The sequence below is a fragment of the Vidua chalybeata genome, chromosome 16, assembly GCF_026979565.1.
Source record: "Vidua chalybeata isolate OUT-0048 chromosome 16, bVidCha1 merged haplotype, whole genome shotgun sequence".
In the NCBI taxonomy this organism is placed as follows: Eukaryota; Metazoa; Chordata; class Aves; order Passeriformes; family Viduidae; genus Vidua; species Vidua chalybeata.
The window spans coordinates 15722061-15738420 of record NC_071545.1 but is presented as its reverse complement, the minus strand read 5'-3'; the positions used below and the strand labels follow the sequence as shown (position 1 = coordinate 15738420).

The 16360-nt window shown below is 48.3% G+C and overlaps 1 protein-coding gene across 11 annotated transcripts in view; it reads left to right on the top strand.

Annotated features, from left to right (window-relative positions):
* Positions 1 to 16360, top strand: part of ARHGAP17 (Rho GTPase activating protein 17) — a 44703-nt gene that overhangs the window by 20258 nt on the left and 8085 nt on the right. For 10 of the 11 annotated variants that reach the window (XM_053957657.1, XM_053957650.1, XM_053957656.1 and 7 more), the window contains 15 exons: positions 3334 to 3438; positions 6126 to 6202; positions 7296 to 7407; positions 7611 to 7687; positions 8415 to 8526; positions 9188 to 9256; positions 9412 to 9493; positions 11611 to 11738; positions 12138 to 12249; positions 12795 to 12876; positions 13299 to 13379; positions 14023 to 14136; positions 14498 to 14589; positions 14715 to 14871; positions 16111 to 16338. In XM_053957657.1, the coding sequence (XP_053813632.1) occupies positions 3334 to 3438; positions 6126 to 6202; positions 7296 to 7407; positions 7611 to 7687; positions 8415 to 8526; positions 9188 to 9256; positions 9412 to 9493; positions 11611 to 11738; positions 12138 to 12249; positions 12795 to 12876; positions 13299 to 13379; positions 14023 to 14136; positions 14498 to 14589; positions 14715 to 14871; positions 16111 to 16338 (1628 nt within the window). The remainder of the gene's footprint in view (positions 1 to 3333; positions 3439 to 6125; positions 6203 to 7295; positions 7408 to 7610; positions 7688 to 8414; positions 8527 to 9187; positions 9257 to 9411; positions 9494 to 11610; positions 11739 to 12137; positions 12250 to 12794; positions 12877 to 13298; positions 13380 to 14022; positions 14137 to 14497; positions 14590 to 14714; positions 14872 to 16110; positions 16339 to 16360) is intronic. The other variant, XM_053957655.1, reaches the window with a different exon arrangement.

Sequence of the window (16360 nt, the reverse complement as noted above, 5' to 3'; positions counted from 1 at the left end):
AGAGCAATCTCTGGGCAGTTTCTCTGCAGCTTTTTCTACCCTAACAGATTTTTACTGATCTTTTTGAGCACAAGAAAGGTGGCACAGAAATCATTTTTGAGCACAAGAAAGGTGGCACAGAACTCATTCCAACTGCTCACTGATGAAGTCTGTTATTGCTTTAAGTGAGTGTACAAATGCTTCTTGTTTAGCTGTGATGCTCGTTCTCAGATTTGTCATGCTGACACCGCTTTGTTTGCAGACTTGTCATCTCTGTGCAGATTTATCATCTCATCAAACACGACTTTCATGGTGGGATTTAAACTGCAACTGTCACATTAACAAGGGTGACTGATTCCATGGAGCAAATTTGCCTGCAGACTTGTCCCACACAGTTGTCTTCCTCTGGTTTCTTGATGGAGGGTTTATGAAGAGAACACAAATTGGCGAGGGAAGTCAGGCTGGCTGCTCCTGGCACCTCGAGTGTGGTGGTCATTTCTGATTAATGACAAAGCACCTCAGCCTGCTTGAGCTCAGGTGGAGCAGGGAGGTCGAGCAGATGATGGAAGTGCCTCTGGTTCAGAGCTCTCCAGGTTCAGGAGGCAGCTGAGGGGCTGTGTCAGCCTTCAGACACGAATTCAGCACAAATACACGGAATTACAGAATCCCAGGCTGGTTTGGGGTGGAGGGGACCTTGAAGCCCACCCAGTGCCACCCCTGCCATGGCAGGGACACTTCCCACTGTCCCAAACTGCTCCAAGCCCTGTCCAGCCTGGCCTTGGCACTGCCAGGGATCCAGGGATGCAGCCCCAGCTGCTCTGGGCACCCTGTGCCAGTGTAATGCTGACCTGAAACATTTCACCCCATTTTCAGGGGGTTGATCTATTTAAACTAAAAATAACCTTCTCAGCTTGAGAGTTCTGTTGTTCATTTCCGAGGGGATGTGCAGCTCAGTGGCACAGAGGATGTCAAACACCTTGGTGGCCTGCGAGGGCCCATCTGGTTCCTTGCTTTAGCTGCAGAGTCCTAACAAGAAGTGAAAGCCAAAAGCTCTGCTGCTTGTTGCCAAAAAAATTTTGCAAGCAAGGCTTTCCCAGGCCCCGAGCAGCCGGGCTACACCCAAGTGGAAGAATTTACTCACTTGTTTGTTTGCTCTTGGGGGCTTGTGCAGGGGCAGGAGGCTCTTATCTAACCCAAGAGTTTGGAAACATGGTGCTGCTCACTTCACAAACATGGTTCACAGTTGGGCTTTTTTTATATTTAGCCCCAGCTTTGCCACAGGATTGTTACAGCTTTTTTTTGTTCTGTTTTCTGAAGGGTTGTGCTCCATTTCAAGTGCCTGCTCAGTGTGTTTCATCTGAAGACAAGGGCTATAATTCAGTACTCAAAGGGCCTTTACAATAGCCCTGCTTTCTGGCACGGCCCTGTGGCAGATAATAAAGCAATTGTGTGATGTTCTGTACTCTGGGGATGGCCTGAGGGGACAGACAGCGTGGCCTGTGGGTCACATTGTCAGTTCAGAGGTGGCTTGAAGGAGATTAATGTCCTTTGTGGTTTTCTTGACATCTTTGCACTAGAAAGCAGATCAGAGAGGGGAGGGTAGGCTGTGAATTCTGGGCTCGTGTTCCTGCTGCCAGTCATCTGCCCTCTCTGCAGCTCAGGGGGCCTGGAAGGAGGCTGCTGGGGATGTGTGTGCTCCAGAGCCTTCCCCAGGGACCCCAGCCCCCATCCAGGGCTGCCCGGGGCTCTGGCTCCTGCCAGGGTCCCAGAGGTGCCTCAGGTCCAGGATGTCACCGGCTCAGCTGTGGGAAAACCCTGAGCTCAGTGGCAGAACTTTGAACCACCTGAGCTTGCAAAAGTGAATCCTTCTGTAACTAGAGCATGGCTTAGAGTGTGGTGGTGGTGTTTGCTCCCTGGCAGGGTGGGCAGGCCCTGGCACAGGTGCCCAGAGCAGCTGTGGCTGCCCCTGGATCCCTGGCAGTGCCCAGGGCCAGGCTGGACGAGGCTTGGAGCAGCCTGGGATGGTGGAAGGTGTCCCTGCCATGGCAGGGGTGGCACTGGGTGGGATTTGGGGTCCCTTCCACCCCAAACCATTCCAGGATTTTATTTGGAAGACAACACAAGAGAAATGAATAATCTTGGCTGCAACAATAGACCACAAACAATACCTGCTTGTTCATTGATCTCCTTACGGGCTTTTTCCTCCTGGACTTCATTTTGAATTTGTTGCTCCATGCTTTGTAGCTAAAGGCAGAGTCTTGTGCTCTCAGAGCAATCTCTGGGCAGTTTCTCTGCAGCTTTTTCTACCCTAGCAGATTTTTACTGATCTTTTTGAGCACTTCAACTTGGGTTCATTTTACCCTCCTGAAAATATAATAAAAGTGATTTTTGAGCTATATCAAAAACTGGAATCTGTTCAGATTATTTCCACAGATGAAATCTAGTTTTTTTTCCCCTTGCTTTTAAAATAGAATCCATTCCAAAGGGCCTCCTGTTATTCTTGGTGAGTCATCAAAATGCAGATAAACAGCATTCTTTGGGTGCTGTGCACAGAGAGCTCAGTGCCACGAGCAGTTCTGTCCCACTGCTCATCACTTTGTTTGTGTTTGGTGTCCTTTGAAATAAAATAGTCCAAATTCCTTGCTTTAAGTCCCTTTAAAGAACACTTTATCATGTATATATTTGTCCTGTTCACAGGCTGTGTATTAAGCCATGTCTGAGTTAGATGCTGATAAACAGAGCTCTTGTTTGGGCTTTGACTCCTATTTTTTAATTCCATATCCCATTTGAATCTCAGTAGTCTCTCCCTGGAAATGCTGTTTTGCTCAGCATGTGGGAGCTTTGTCCTTGTGTGCAGCAGCCAGGGAAGGACATGCAGGAGGAGCTTGGAGTACAGGTTTGTACAGTGGGAGGGAGCTGTCAGATGTGTCTTCAGCACCTGCTCCACAAGGTCACCGTGAAAATTACGAGTTTTCCCACAGTTTTCTCTCTAAATCAGTGTCTTAGATACCTGCATGTGCCATTCATCTCAGGTGCCAAGTGTCACCCTGATTCCCTTTTGCTGAGATGCCAAGCAGGGCAATGTTTTTTCCCTTTCCCACTTTCCAGTGCTGTAAGCTCTGGCTGAATTTCTGTGCCACTGAAGAAAAAAACGATTTCAGTCTCCCCCCGAGGCATTTTTGCTGTCAGGCACTTCTGCTAAGCAGCTGCACTTCTTGTAAGCTGGAGAATTTGAGAAATCTGCAACCCAGAGCGGCGTGTGGTACAGGGGGGGAGGTTTTCTGCTGAGGCCAGGGAAATGACTTCTGGTTTTTGTGTTGTTTTCCCTTCCTCCCCTGTGCCCGGGGCGGTCAGATCGAGAGGCGCCTGGACGCCGTGAGGTCCGTGTGCCACCTGGCCCAGAAGAGGCTGATTGCCTGTCTGCAGGGCCAGCATGGCACAGACCCTGACAAGAGACACGTGAGTACAGCTCTGTGTGCCACCTGCTGCTCCTGCCAGGGCAGCCCAGGGCAGCAAAGCTCTGCCAGAGGGCTCGCTGCTGGCACTGGGGACACCCCAGTGACACCCCAGTGACAGCTCAGTGACAGCTCAGTGACACCCCAGTGACACCCCAGTGACACCCCAGTGACAGCTCAGTGACAGCTCAGTGACACCCCAGTGACACCCCAGTGACACCCCAGTGACAGCTCAGTGACAGCTCAGTGACACCCCAGTGACACCCCAGTGATACCCCAGTGACACCCCAGTGACACCCCAGTGACACCTCAGTGACACCCCAGTGACAGCTCAGTGACACCCCAGTGACACCCCAGTGACAGCTCAGTGACAGCTCAGTGACACCCCAGTGAAACCCCAGTGATACCCCAGTGACACCCCAGTGACACCTCAGTGACACCCCAGTGACAGCTCAGTGACACCCCAGTGAAACCCCAGTGATACCCCAGTGACACCCCAGTGACAGCTCAGTGACAGCTCAGTGACAGCCCAGTGACACCCCAGTGACAGCTCAGTGACAGCTCAGTGACAGCTCAGTGACACCCCAGTGACACCCCAGTGACACCCCAGTGACACCCCAGTGACACCCCAGTGACAGCTCAGTGATACCCCAGTGACACCCCAGTGACATCCCAGTGACACCCCAGTGATACCCCACTGAAACAGCAGTGACAGCTCAGTGACAGCTCAGTGACACCCCAGTGAAACCCCAGTGACAGCTCAGTGACACCCCAGTGACAGCTCAGTGACACCCCAGTGAAACCCCAGTGACACCCCAGTGACACCCCAGTGACAGCTCAGTGACACCCCAGTGATACCCCAGTGACACCCCAGTGACAGCTCAGTGACACCCCAGTGACACCCCAGTGACACCCCAGTGACACCCCAGTGACACCTCAGTGACAGCTCAGTGATACCCCAGTGAAACCCCAGTGACACCCCAGTGATACCCCAGTGACACCCCAGTGACAGCTCAGTGACACCCCAGTGACACCCCAGTGATACCCCAGTGACACCCCAGTGACAGCTCAGTGACACCCCAGTGACACCCCAGTGACACCCCAGTGACACCCCAGTGACACCTCAGTGACAGCTCAGTGATACCCCAGTGAAACCCCAGTGATACCCCAGTGAAACCCCAGTGATACCCCAGTGACACCCCAGTGACAGCTCAGTGACAGCTCAGTGACACCCCAGTGACACCCCAGTGACACCCCAGTGACAGCTCAGTGACACCCCAGTGACACCCCAGTGACACCCCAGTAATACCCCAGTGACAGCTCAGTGATACCCCACTGAAACAGCAGTGACATCCCAGTGACACCCCAGTGATACCCCAGTGACACCCCAGTGACATCCCAGTGAAACCCCAGTAAAACCCCAGTAACACCCTAGTGACACTCCAGTGAAACACCAGTAACACCTCAGTGAAATCCCAGTGGCACCCCACTGAAATCCCAGTGTCACCCAGTGTCACCCCAGTGTCACCCCAGCATCACCCAGTGTCACCCAGTGTCACCCCACTGAAATCCCAGCGTCACCCAGTGTCACCCCCGCATCACCCAGTGTCACCCCACTGAAATCCCAGTGTCACCCAGTGTCACCCCACTGAAATCCCAGTGTCACCCCAGCGTCACCCAGTGTCACCCCAGTGTCACCCAGTGTCACCCCAGTGTCACCCCACTGAAATCCCAGCGTCACCCAGTGTCACCCCAGCATCACCCAGTGTCACCCAGTGTCACCCCAGCATCACCCAGTGTCACCCCAGTGTCACCCCACTGAAATCCCAGCGTCACCCAGTGTCACCCAGTGTCACCCCAGTGTCACCCAGTGTCACCCTGTGTCACCCAGTGTCACCCCAGTGTCTCCCCAGTGTCACCCTGTGTCACCCAGTGTCACCCCAGTGTCTCCCCAGTGTCACCCAGTGTCACCCAGTGTCACCCAGTGTCTCCCCAGTGTCACCCAGTGTCACCCAGTGTCACCCCAGTGTCACCCAGTGTCACCCAGTGTCACCCCAGCGTCTCCCCACCCCATCAGCAGCCCAGCACAGCTGGGCACACCTGAGCAGTGCCAGGACACTTCGTGTCCCTGCTGGGTGCGTGGGGCTCTCTGAGCCAGCCAGGGGAAGATCATCTGCAGCTCTGAGCCAGCCCCTCAGCTCTGGGGGTGCCCTTGGGCCCTGACCCTGCAGCTGGCTGGAAATGGTTTTCTGTACACATTTCATTCTGCCCCTCCTTAGCAAAGCCAGGCTTCCTTAAAGCATCAGAGCAGGAAAGAATTCACATTGACACTTTCTCCTTTTGCTGAGTAACAGAGACCTGAGAGCAGGGGCACACAGGAGAGACGTGCCAAGCTGGGTGCTTCAATCTCAGCTTAAAGCTGTTTATCTCTCCTTGGCAGTGGCTGAGGTGCTCTTTGGGCCAGTCATTCCAGCTAAAACTGAGAAGAAAGTGCTTTTCAGAGTGCCTGAGAACAGGAGTCTTGGGGCTTGAAACTTTTTGTGATTTGGCATTTTGTTGGAGTCCAAGAACGAGCTGTGTTTGTGGAATAGAAACCACATGGAAGAGGAGCAAAACCTGAGAGGGGAGGTACTGGGGAGGCTGGAAAGAGTGAGCAGCACTAAGCTGAGCACTGTTCCTTCTGTTCCACAGAAAAAACTTCCTCTAACAGCTCTGGCTCAAAACATGCAGGAAGGATCCATCCAGCTGAGTGATGAAACTCTGCTGGGGTAAGTGTTTGCCTTTTTTCCTGACTTGCTGTCTGACATTTTACTGCCTGCAGGGCTCTGATTAGACCCTCTGGGTGCACAAAGGCTGGTTTCAATCTAATAAAACTTAATATTTCTAGATTCTTTCATCCAAAGGGAGAAACAGTGAGCAAGCAGTTCTTCTGGAACGATTTGGGGACAAGTTTTAGGCTGAATTGCATTCCAGAGGAGTCTGATTCTCTGCTATCATAAAAGCTTTTAAAATGGCTTTTTTCCTTGTGGGTTAGTAGAATGACTGTCTCCATTTGAAGTTTAAAATGTTGTGTATTCTACAATGAAACTGCATTTTTATTTTAAACTGTGTTCTGTAGGTTTGAACTGATGACTTAAAATAATGTCAATTTGCATTAATGGCTCCTAGTTCAAAGGAGCCCCACTTTATCTATCCTGGCAAAGTGGTTATTTGCAATTTACAGGAAAGTGGCTGAAACAAATTAACCTCCCTGTGCTGAATTCCTGGAGCCAAGTGGGTTTTTTTCATTGCTGGTGGGAATTCTTATGGAGACAGTGTAGAATGACTTTAGAAACCTTTGAGAACTTATTTCTGAGCCACTGCAGGAGATTTAAACCTGGATAAAAATCTTACAGAAGAGGGGTTTTCCTTATAAGAAGCATAAAATGAAGGTCAGGTCATGGGTTTGGAGCCTGAGACTGCTGGGGATGGGATTGCTGGGAATTAGGGTGTTAAGACCTTCACATTAAAGGGGCTTAGGAGAAAATGAAATACTGCATTGAGCAATTTCTCTTGCATCTGTGAGATGGAAGGATGGGCTTGGAAATAAATACTGACATCTGTGCCCTCAGGGCTGGTACAATCACCTGGATGTCTAAAAGCCTCCAAAGAGTTGTCATGGCTCAGGAATTTAGGAGAAAAAGGTTTAATAACACCACTGGCCTGTCCCAGATTTCTCCAAGAGAGCACAGAGCAGTTTGGGTTCAGGCCATGAAGGGATGCTTTGCTTTCTACAGCACAAAGCTTTCCAAAGCTCTGCTCTGCCTTCAGTCCTTCTTCTTCAGTGGTAACTGCCATGACAATTTCCTGTAATTCTTACAGGAAAATGCTGGATACCTGTGGGGATGCAGAGAGTAAACTGGCAATGGAGCTCTCCCAGCATGAAGTACAGATTGAGAGAGAAGTTATAGACCCACTGTGCCAGCTGACAGAGGTGAGACAGCTCAGCCTGAGGGGAGGAACACATCTGGATCAATGCATGAACTGAGCAAAAGTGGTTTCTCTCAGTGCTGGTATTAAAAAACTGCTTTAAGGAGCCCTGTGTCAGTGGTGGAAAGTGGGTATGAAGCCTACAACGTGCAGTTTGTTATGGTGCACAGTTTAAAATTCAATGTAAGCCCCTAATTCTCATTTCAGACAGAAATCCCCAACATTCAGAAGCAGAGGAAGCAGCTTGCAAAGCTGGTGCTGGACTGGGATTCTGCAAGGGGAAGGTAGGAGAGCATTTTAGTTCCTGGGTGCTTTTCTGTCCATGTGAACTCCTTGTTGGCATCTCATGGCACCTTCTCTGCTCTGGTGCTTGCTCCTGAAATGCTGCTCTGAGCAGGCAGCAGGTGAAAAAAGACAAACTTACATGGAAGTTACACCAGAAGAGGATCCATGACTGCTAGATCCAAACAGAATCAAGATTTCAGAGCTCTTACGTGCGTGTATATAATTGGAAAAATGCTGGAAACTCGTCCAGTTTCCAGTTCATGCAAGTGTTTAACTTAAATAAAGAATCACTGAAGTTTTCAGCTTAAAGAGGGAACAGGAATCTCTCTGTGTAACCACACCAAGTGCTTTTACAGCCCTGTATGGAACCATCTCATTGGGAGGCTCCTGGTCGTTCATCTGACCCTTGAGTGCCTCTGAATGGTTTTACACTGCCCTGAGAATTGCTGGAGCCATTTTCAGCATATTCTACAGCCATGTTGCAGGGCAGACACAGGATTCCTGGTGATTTTTATAGCTGCTGGTGGATTATGTCAGCAAGTCATGAATGGTGTCTTTGGAACCTTTTGGTTCTGTTGGAAAACCTCTGGAACTGTGGGGTTTGTTTCCTGTTGAAGGAAACCAATTCCAAGGAAGGAAGGAAACCAATTTATGGCTCCAAGGGAGCCATAAATGCACATTCGTGTTGAATATTGACTCTCACTGAATGAAACTTTCCTTCCCCAGATACAACCAAGCCCACAAGACTTCAGGAACAAATTTCCAAGTGCATCCTTCAAAAATAGAATCCCTTAAGGAAGAGATGGATGAAGCTGGAAATAAAGTAGAGCAGTGCAAGGTAAGGACAGGATGAGTGTCCCTTCCACACCTCCCTTGGAATTGCCCAGTTGTGCAGCTGCAAATCATGTGGCTGTGACAGTGTCTGTCCTGGGGGTATTTTCATGCCAGCTGATCTCTGGATTGCTTCAGTTCAATGAGGAACTCCATCCAGGGTGTTTCTAAGTTGGGTATTTGACTTTATTTTCAGTTTCAGTCTGAGCCAGCTGTGTCCTGGCCATGAATGAATGTTCAGGGTGTCTGGGTGCTCCGAGCCATGGAGCAGCTGTGCAGTAGGAGGCACCTGGAGGAAACTGAAGCTGGGCCATCCCAGGACCTGTGACACCTCTGAGCAGCTCACATTCATTTTCACTTCTCAGCAGCAAATGCTCCATTGAGTACTGAGAACTGAAACCATTTTTATGAGTACTTGTCTTTGAGTGCTATAAATAACTGGACTGAATGGCAATATGGTCTTGACTGAAGGGGAAAACTGCTTTGCTGGATAAAGCAGAGCTGAGATTTTGAAATCATTTTGTGCTTGAAGAGCACTTGGAGCAGAGCAGGTGCATTACAGCTTCTTAGTTCAAACTTCCCGCAGGCAAAATAAACACAAGAAATCAGTCTGTCTGTCCTGTCTGAGATGAGTAAATGTGCTGTCCTGGTTTGCATCTTTCCCAAAGGATCAGCTGGCTGCAGACATGTACAGCTTCGTGTCCAAGGAGGGGGAGTACGCCCGCTGCTTCGTCACGGTGAGTGCTGCCACGGGGGCTCTGTTCAGCACGGCTGGGCACACACACTCACTTCTCAGAGATGACATTTTGTGTGCTAAACCTTTAGTTTTGTCTTATGTGCTCATCAGAAGCTAATGCTCTTTTTGTTTTTAAAATGTGGCTTCTGTTCTCAGTTGTTAGAAGCACAAGCAGATTACCATAGAAAAGCATTAGCAGTCATAGAAAAGGTCCTACCCGAAATTCAAGCCCATCAAGGTAAAGTAACCTGTGCTCTGGCTGATGCTTCTCCTTGCCTGTGCCACCTATGCACAATATTCTCCTCCTCTATCTTGATTCTCTTGCATGCAGACTGATTTAATAAGGCCATTTTGATCTGCTTAACAATTTTACATTCCCGAGCATAATTCCGTCTTCGTGTTCTCCAGAGTTCCCCAGCCATGTTTAACACACTAATAAAATATTAATTGAGGATCTCTCTGATACCGAGGAGGGTAAAGGAAGGATTTTTCTATTTGCTTACCTGTCTTCCTTTTGCCCTTTTGTTGAGTCACAGCTGGCTCTTCAGGCCAATGAAAGTGTCATTGTGATTTGGTTCTTGAGTGAGTACAGGTGATTTATCAGGATTTTAAGGAGCTTCATTTTTTTCCCCCTCATTTTGTGCAATCCTCTTTCCCAGAGTGCACTGCATGCAGGGAAATGGAGAGTTTGGGTTCTTGTGCTGATTATCAGTTGTTAAAAAAGTGAATTGTACAGCTTCATTTCTTCCCTAAGAAGACCTGGAACTGCTGCTAAGCTTCCACTGTCAGGGGACTTTCAGGTGTATCACTGATGATTTGGGATGAAGATGCCCTGTGTGGTTTGGAAACTACTCTCCAAAATATTGGCTGTGCTGTCCCTGAATCTTTAGAGAAATAGGTGAACAGAGTCTGAGGGAAAGCACAATCTGAGCTGAGGGGGGCTCAGGTATCTTCAGCTGATGAAGGTTGTTAAAGATGATCCAATCAAATACATAAATCAGTAGGAGCATTGTGGGAAATGCTGTGGGATATCTGTGCTCTGTGGGAGAGAGGTGATGCTGGTACAGCAGCAGGGCTGTGCAGGAGGTTCTTTGTGGATATGGCTGCTTGAAATTTGTTGTTGTTGCATGGGAAGTTTGGACAGAGCAGCTGAGCAACAAATGCTTCAGAACAGACTGGTGGCTAGAAGGGGGCTGGGAGCCGTGGTGGCCAAGTGGGTGAATGTAGGGGATGTCTCACCTTGTGTTTCTAGCTGCAGTGTAAATTAGAATCCCCTGAAGGTTTGGGTTTGCAGGGACCCCAAAGCCCATCGAGTGCCACCCCTGCCGGGGGCAGGGACACCTTCCATGATCTCAGGGTGCTCCAAGCCCCGTCCAGCCTGGCCTGGGACACTGCCAGGGATGGGAGCTGGGACTGTGAACAGGCACTGAGGTTTCTTCTCGTGATGTTTACTGTAATTTGCAAAGGTTGGGAAATGCCATGTGCATCTCATGGCGTGTTAACGAATGAGAGGGACTAAAACAGGACAAGGGAGGTGATTGATGTGGTTTGGTAAAGAAAAGGGGTGAATGAAATCCTTTGCAGAAACACTTTGCCTTCAGAGCACTCTTTGAAGTCCTCTGAAGTTTTTGTCCTTCTTGGCCTCTTTTCCACATAAAAGAAATAACACATCTGTACTAACAATAACCTTTTACATCTGCATTTTTTCAGTTAAAATAGCAGAAATGGGTCAGAACGTAAATCGTAGGAAAGAAGAAATTCACATTCAATTTGGAGAAATTTGTGCAAATTGGAGTTAAACAAGAGTTGAAGAATCAAATTGAAAGTTTGAATGTCATGGTGCTGGGCTGTTACCATGGTAGTTCTGACGTGATACCCTGGGGCTGTTAACATCCATTGTAATTTGCTGATTTAAGGAATCAAATTTAAGGAATAAAACAGCTCAGTTTTTATTCACTTTAAATACAGTTAAAACCAAAATCAGCCCAGGTCATGCAGTCTGGGCAAAATTTGCCTCACAAATTCTTGCAGACTGGAGCCCAATCAGTGTTACTGGAACACGCAGCCTTGTGCTGGCACTTGTTGAGGTTTGTTATTTATAATTCCAGTTATACACAGATTTTGTATGTGATATTCCATCCAGAAAGATGCAGAAGTATTTTTTCTTGACCACCAGCAGCCTCATTTTCTCTTTGCTCATGATCCAAGGGACTTTACCAATCAAGGGCTGTAAAACTCCTGCTGTAGTCTGAATATTCCTGTGCTGTACTAGAGGCTTTCTTCTCTTCTTGCCTGGGCTGTAATTCAGGGGTTTGGTAGATATCCTGCTCAGTGTTTTGATACTCTCCAACATAGACAAATGGACTGAAAAACCAGCTTTTGGAACTCCCCTGGAAGAGCATCTCAAGCGCAGCGGGCGGGAAATCGCAGTTCCTATCGAAGCCTGTGTCATGATGCTCCTGGAAACAGGGATGAGAGAGGAGGTGGGTAATTCCAGATCACATGAAGCATGGCCAGGAAGCTGGGGGAAGAGGGCCCAGTGAAGCTCATGAGCTGGTGTCTGTTTGTTAACACGGTCCTTAACTAATCTCTTCATTAAGTAGTTGGCAAATGTTTTGCAACAGAATAACCTCAGCACTGTGTGAAGTGTCTTGGAGGTGGATGCACATACAGTGAAATTAGGGGTGGGCCAAGGGTGGGAAAGAGCTGAACCATGGTCAGGTGGCAGTGACAGGGCACATGAAGGGTCAGCTGGGTCATAACTGTCAGGGGAAGGCACCAAAGCTGGAATGTTCTGAAAGAGGCTGTTGTAAAACCGGTGCTGTTCCAGGCTTGTGCCAATGTGTGGTTAGCAGTCAATACATTTTATTTCTCTGGTGCAGGGCTTGTTCAGAATTGCTGCTGGAGCCTCCAAGTTAAAAAAGCTGAAAGCTGCCCTGGACTGTTCCACGTCCCAGCTCGATGAGTTTTACTCAGATCCCCACGCTGTTGCAGGTATTGGGAGCGTTCTGAATCCAAACCAGGTGTAAAGTGACACAGCACGACGTCGTGCTGTTCAGGTGTTCATGTCCACAGCTGGACTGGGAGAAGTGACAGCCAGTGGAAAGTTCACTGCACAGTTTGACACAGATAAGTGTAGGGTGCCCGTGCTGATCACAGCTGATGTATTTGTGACAATGGTGTGTAAAATTCAGGTGATCACAGTGGCCCAGCTGTCACACCTCTCATGACAAGAGTGCTAACGTGGTCAAGGTAGATTAGAGCTGTGTGTAGACCTTCAGTACATCTTTATAAGAAGCCCTTTGTCTTGAAGAGACAATTCAGAGTTTTACAGCATGTTTCTGCCAAATTGCACCAATTACTGACAGACCCTTTGTGCTGAGATCTGAGCACTTCCACCGTGCAAGTGTCAGGTCTTGCCACTTTCCCCGGTCCTTGGAATTTGTTGCACGGATAAAACTGCAAATGTGAGGGCAGAATTTTCCCTGAAGTGTGAAAGCAGTGGCTGAGGAGCCAGCCTGTCCCTGTCTGCATTGCAGGTGCCTTGAAATCCTATCTGCGGGAGCTGCCAGAGCCTCTCATGACCTACAGCCTGTACGAGGAGTGGACACAAGCTGCAAAGTAAGCATGCTAGAAATAGCTGTAGAGGAAGTCATGCTGCATATTTCTGTTTAATTTGATTCTTCATAGATGAATGCAAAAGAAACAGCCAAGCTCACACAGTTATTTATTATTTCACTAACAGGTATTTCATGTAACAAATTATTTTAAATAATAAATAGCTTCATACAACTTGCACCAAATGTGGTGAAATATCTGCTTTGTTTAACTGTTAGGGCTGCTTCAGGCTGCTGGCTGCACAGTATTGATGCTCAAGGAGTTTTGTTGCAGGTAGAGATAGTTCAGGGATCTGACAAGCAGGTTACCGAGTACAAAACATTTATTTGGCATAAATGGAAGTTGATACCATCATCTCTTTGTCACTGCAGAAACGAATTCCTGCCCTGAAAGTAAGGTGTCATGGCATTTTTTTGTCCTTTCAGTATTCAGGACCAGGATAAGAAGCTCCAGGAGTTATGGAGGATTTGTAACAGATTACCTGAGCATTACCGTGTGAACTTCAGGTGGGTGTGAACACCTCTTAGCTCAGCTGCTTTGCACCTCAAAGCCAATTAAACTAAACTCTAATCCAGGTGTGCTGTTCTTGGCCAAATTCAGTGAGATTTATAAAAATACCTCTTGTTTCATGCAGCAGTGGCTCTGCATAGGAGGTGTCCTCAGATTAATTCCCTATCAACTGTCAGGAAATAGTGATGCACAGAGCCTTTCTACGTATGGCTCATGCTCTGCTCTTTGCTGTAGTTTCCACTCTTAGAAATCACCTGGATCTATCTTAAACATCTCATTTCTCCTTTTGGTTTTGCGTTTTGGAAATGGACCGGAACAAAACCAGCTCTGGTGATTCCTAGAAGCATGGAATTTCCATTACAGGACATAAAACTAGCTGAAATGAAGCATTTTTTCTCTGGAAGTATAATATTTCTGTGGTTCTGTTTTGCTAAGATGGGAGCTGCTTTCTTTGCTACCCAGTTCAACTTTTATGAGTCAGGAGCAGAAGCTTTGGGCAGCTGCCAAGCAAGAGGGCTGCTCATCTCATTTCCGTGTGGTTGGGAGCTCTCTGTACAAGTTCTTGAATTTTTATTTACTTGCTTTCAACAAGAAACACTCATGGTTCCTGCTGTTTAACTATTTCTTTCCTTTTTGAAGGTATTTAATCAAATTTTTAGCCAAGCTTGCCCAGAACAGTGACGTTAACAAAATGACACCGAGCAACATCGCCATAGTCTTGGGCCCCAACTTGTTGTGGGCAAAGAATGAAGGGTGAGTTCTTTTAAGAAAGCTACAAAGCAGAACTGGGTGAAGCTGTAGAACTGATAGGTTTAAATCATTTAGCAAGGAATTTAGCAATTCACAGCAACGGACTGTTTACCTAAAAAACATTTGAAGTGTTCTTTCAGCCCATGCCTCCAGGTCCTTTGAGGCAGGAGGGTTTTTAGGGGTGTTTCCAAAAGCTGGGAATGTCACTGAATAGTCTGGAGTCCAGCACAGTTGCTCTTTCTCTGGAACTGAGGAGCTGATCCATCATGCTTAGCCTGAGCTGTTATTTAGGTAGTCTGAATTGATTTTATTTTTTTGCTTTGATGGAACTCTGAACGGAGCGTTGCCCAAACCTCTCCTGCAGATCCCTTGCTGAAATGGCAGCAGCCACTTCGGTGCACGTGGTAGCAGTTATTGAGCCCATTATTCAGCACGCAGACTGGTTCTTCCCTGGAGGTGAGTTCCTGCCACAGCTCAGCACTTTTACACTACCCTCCAGCTCACCCTCAGTGCCCTGTGCAGTGAGGCACCCCTTGGGCTGTGTGTGTGTCTGAGGAGGCATTCTGTCTGTCCCTTTCCAGATGAAGATTTCAATGTGTCTGGGGCGTTTGTGGCAGTTCCTGCTGTAAATTCCAATCACTTGGCACACACTGGGAATGACTATGAATGTGGCACCCTGGAGAGGAAGAGGCCTCTGAGCATGACTGTGATGGAAGGGGATTTGCTGAAGAAGGAAAGGTAGGTGTAATTCTCTTAGGGGTCCATTACAGCCCTCTTCCAGTGAGGCTTCAATCAGACACCTTCATTGGTGTCAGGAGAGGAATTTCATGGAAATGCTGTAGGTAACCACAGTGATTTATTTCCCATTGTTGCAGCCTGAGGATGGCTCAAAGGTAATGTACTGTTACTTCCTTCCAGTTACACTCTGTGCATGATAAAGCCCAAGCAGATATTGCTGCTCCCAGTCTCCATTCTCCTGGTACACATTGGGGGTGGTCTGAGATTCACTGGAACAGAAGTGTCTGCAGTAGCCTCTCTCAGTCTCTAACTCCTGGTATTCCATGGCTTCTCTTTCAAAGCCCATAAGCTGAGGTGGTGTTACCTGGTGCCTTCATGATAGGACTTCTGAGTTGATGATGGTACAGTATTGCCACAGCAAGCAGTAGAATGCTAAAAGTTCCCAGTAAAACGTGCTGTTTCCCATATAACACGTAGTGTAACGTTCATTCTTATCACTCATCATGAGTATTCAAGTGATGTGCTTGTTTTGAGCTGTTGGTGCAAATGTTGTTACCTGTTAGCTATGACCAGCCACATGCAAATTTGTCAGCACTCACAGAGGAAGAAGAAAATCAGTTCAAGATTCAGAGTTTAACACAACAAGAATAAAATAATTTCTAGAATGAATGTGCTGTATGCATTCTAAAATCTGTTAGAGTTGGGGTCTGTTTCTTCTCCACTGTTCTCCTTGAAACACAAATAGAATGATTTGGGTTGGAAAGGACTGTAAGGATCTCTCTTTCCAGCCCCCAAATCACAGCCTGTATCCAGTAGCTTTTTATTTTTTAATCTCTGCTGCAACTTAGTGCGTGATAGAAACAAAATTCATGTGGCAAAATACATTTGGTGAGGAGCTGCTCCAGTATGTAAGGAAACATCTGTATTTACACGTGAGATTCTGAGTGCTCTGACCTCATTGTCTTCAGTGTTTGTCTCCAAATGTAATTGAGTAGTTCGTTCACTGACGTTTAGCTTATCCCTCTGTGGGGATAAGCCAAATCCTGTTGCATGTCTTAACATTGCTGGTGTTCTGCAGCCAGTGGAGGCTTTAACATCGCGGTGTCGTGCAGCCAGCGGAGCTTTCCTCGTCGCTGCTTTGCATGTCGGGGTTTGTCCGGGGGTGGGACACCCACAGTCCTGCTGCAGCAGCGCCCGGGGGTGGCCGCCTGCTGTGTTCACTCTCTCTTCTCTCTGTAGCTTTGGTGTGAAGGTGCTGGAGCTGCCCGCGACCCCGCGGCGATGTGGCACTGTAAACAGAAAGCTCACATCGCCCGCCTTCCAGCCGCCGCTGCCGCCCTGCGAGCCCGCGGCGGCGGCCGAGCAGCACTGCCCGCCTGCCGGGGCTGAGCCCGGCCCCGGCGCTGGCCCCGCTCCCCCTGCCGCCCCGGCGGAGCAGCCCCAGGCTCCAGGCACGGAGGATGCCAGGTAAGAGGCACGGCTTGCGCTG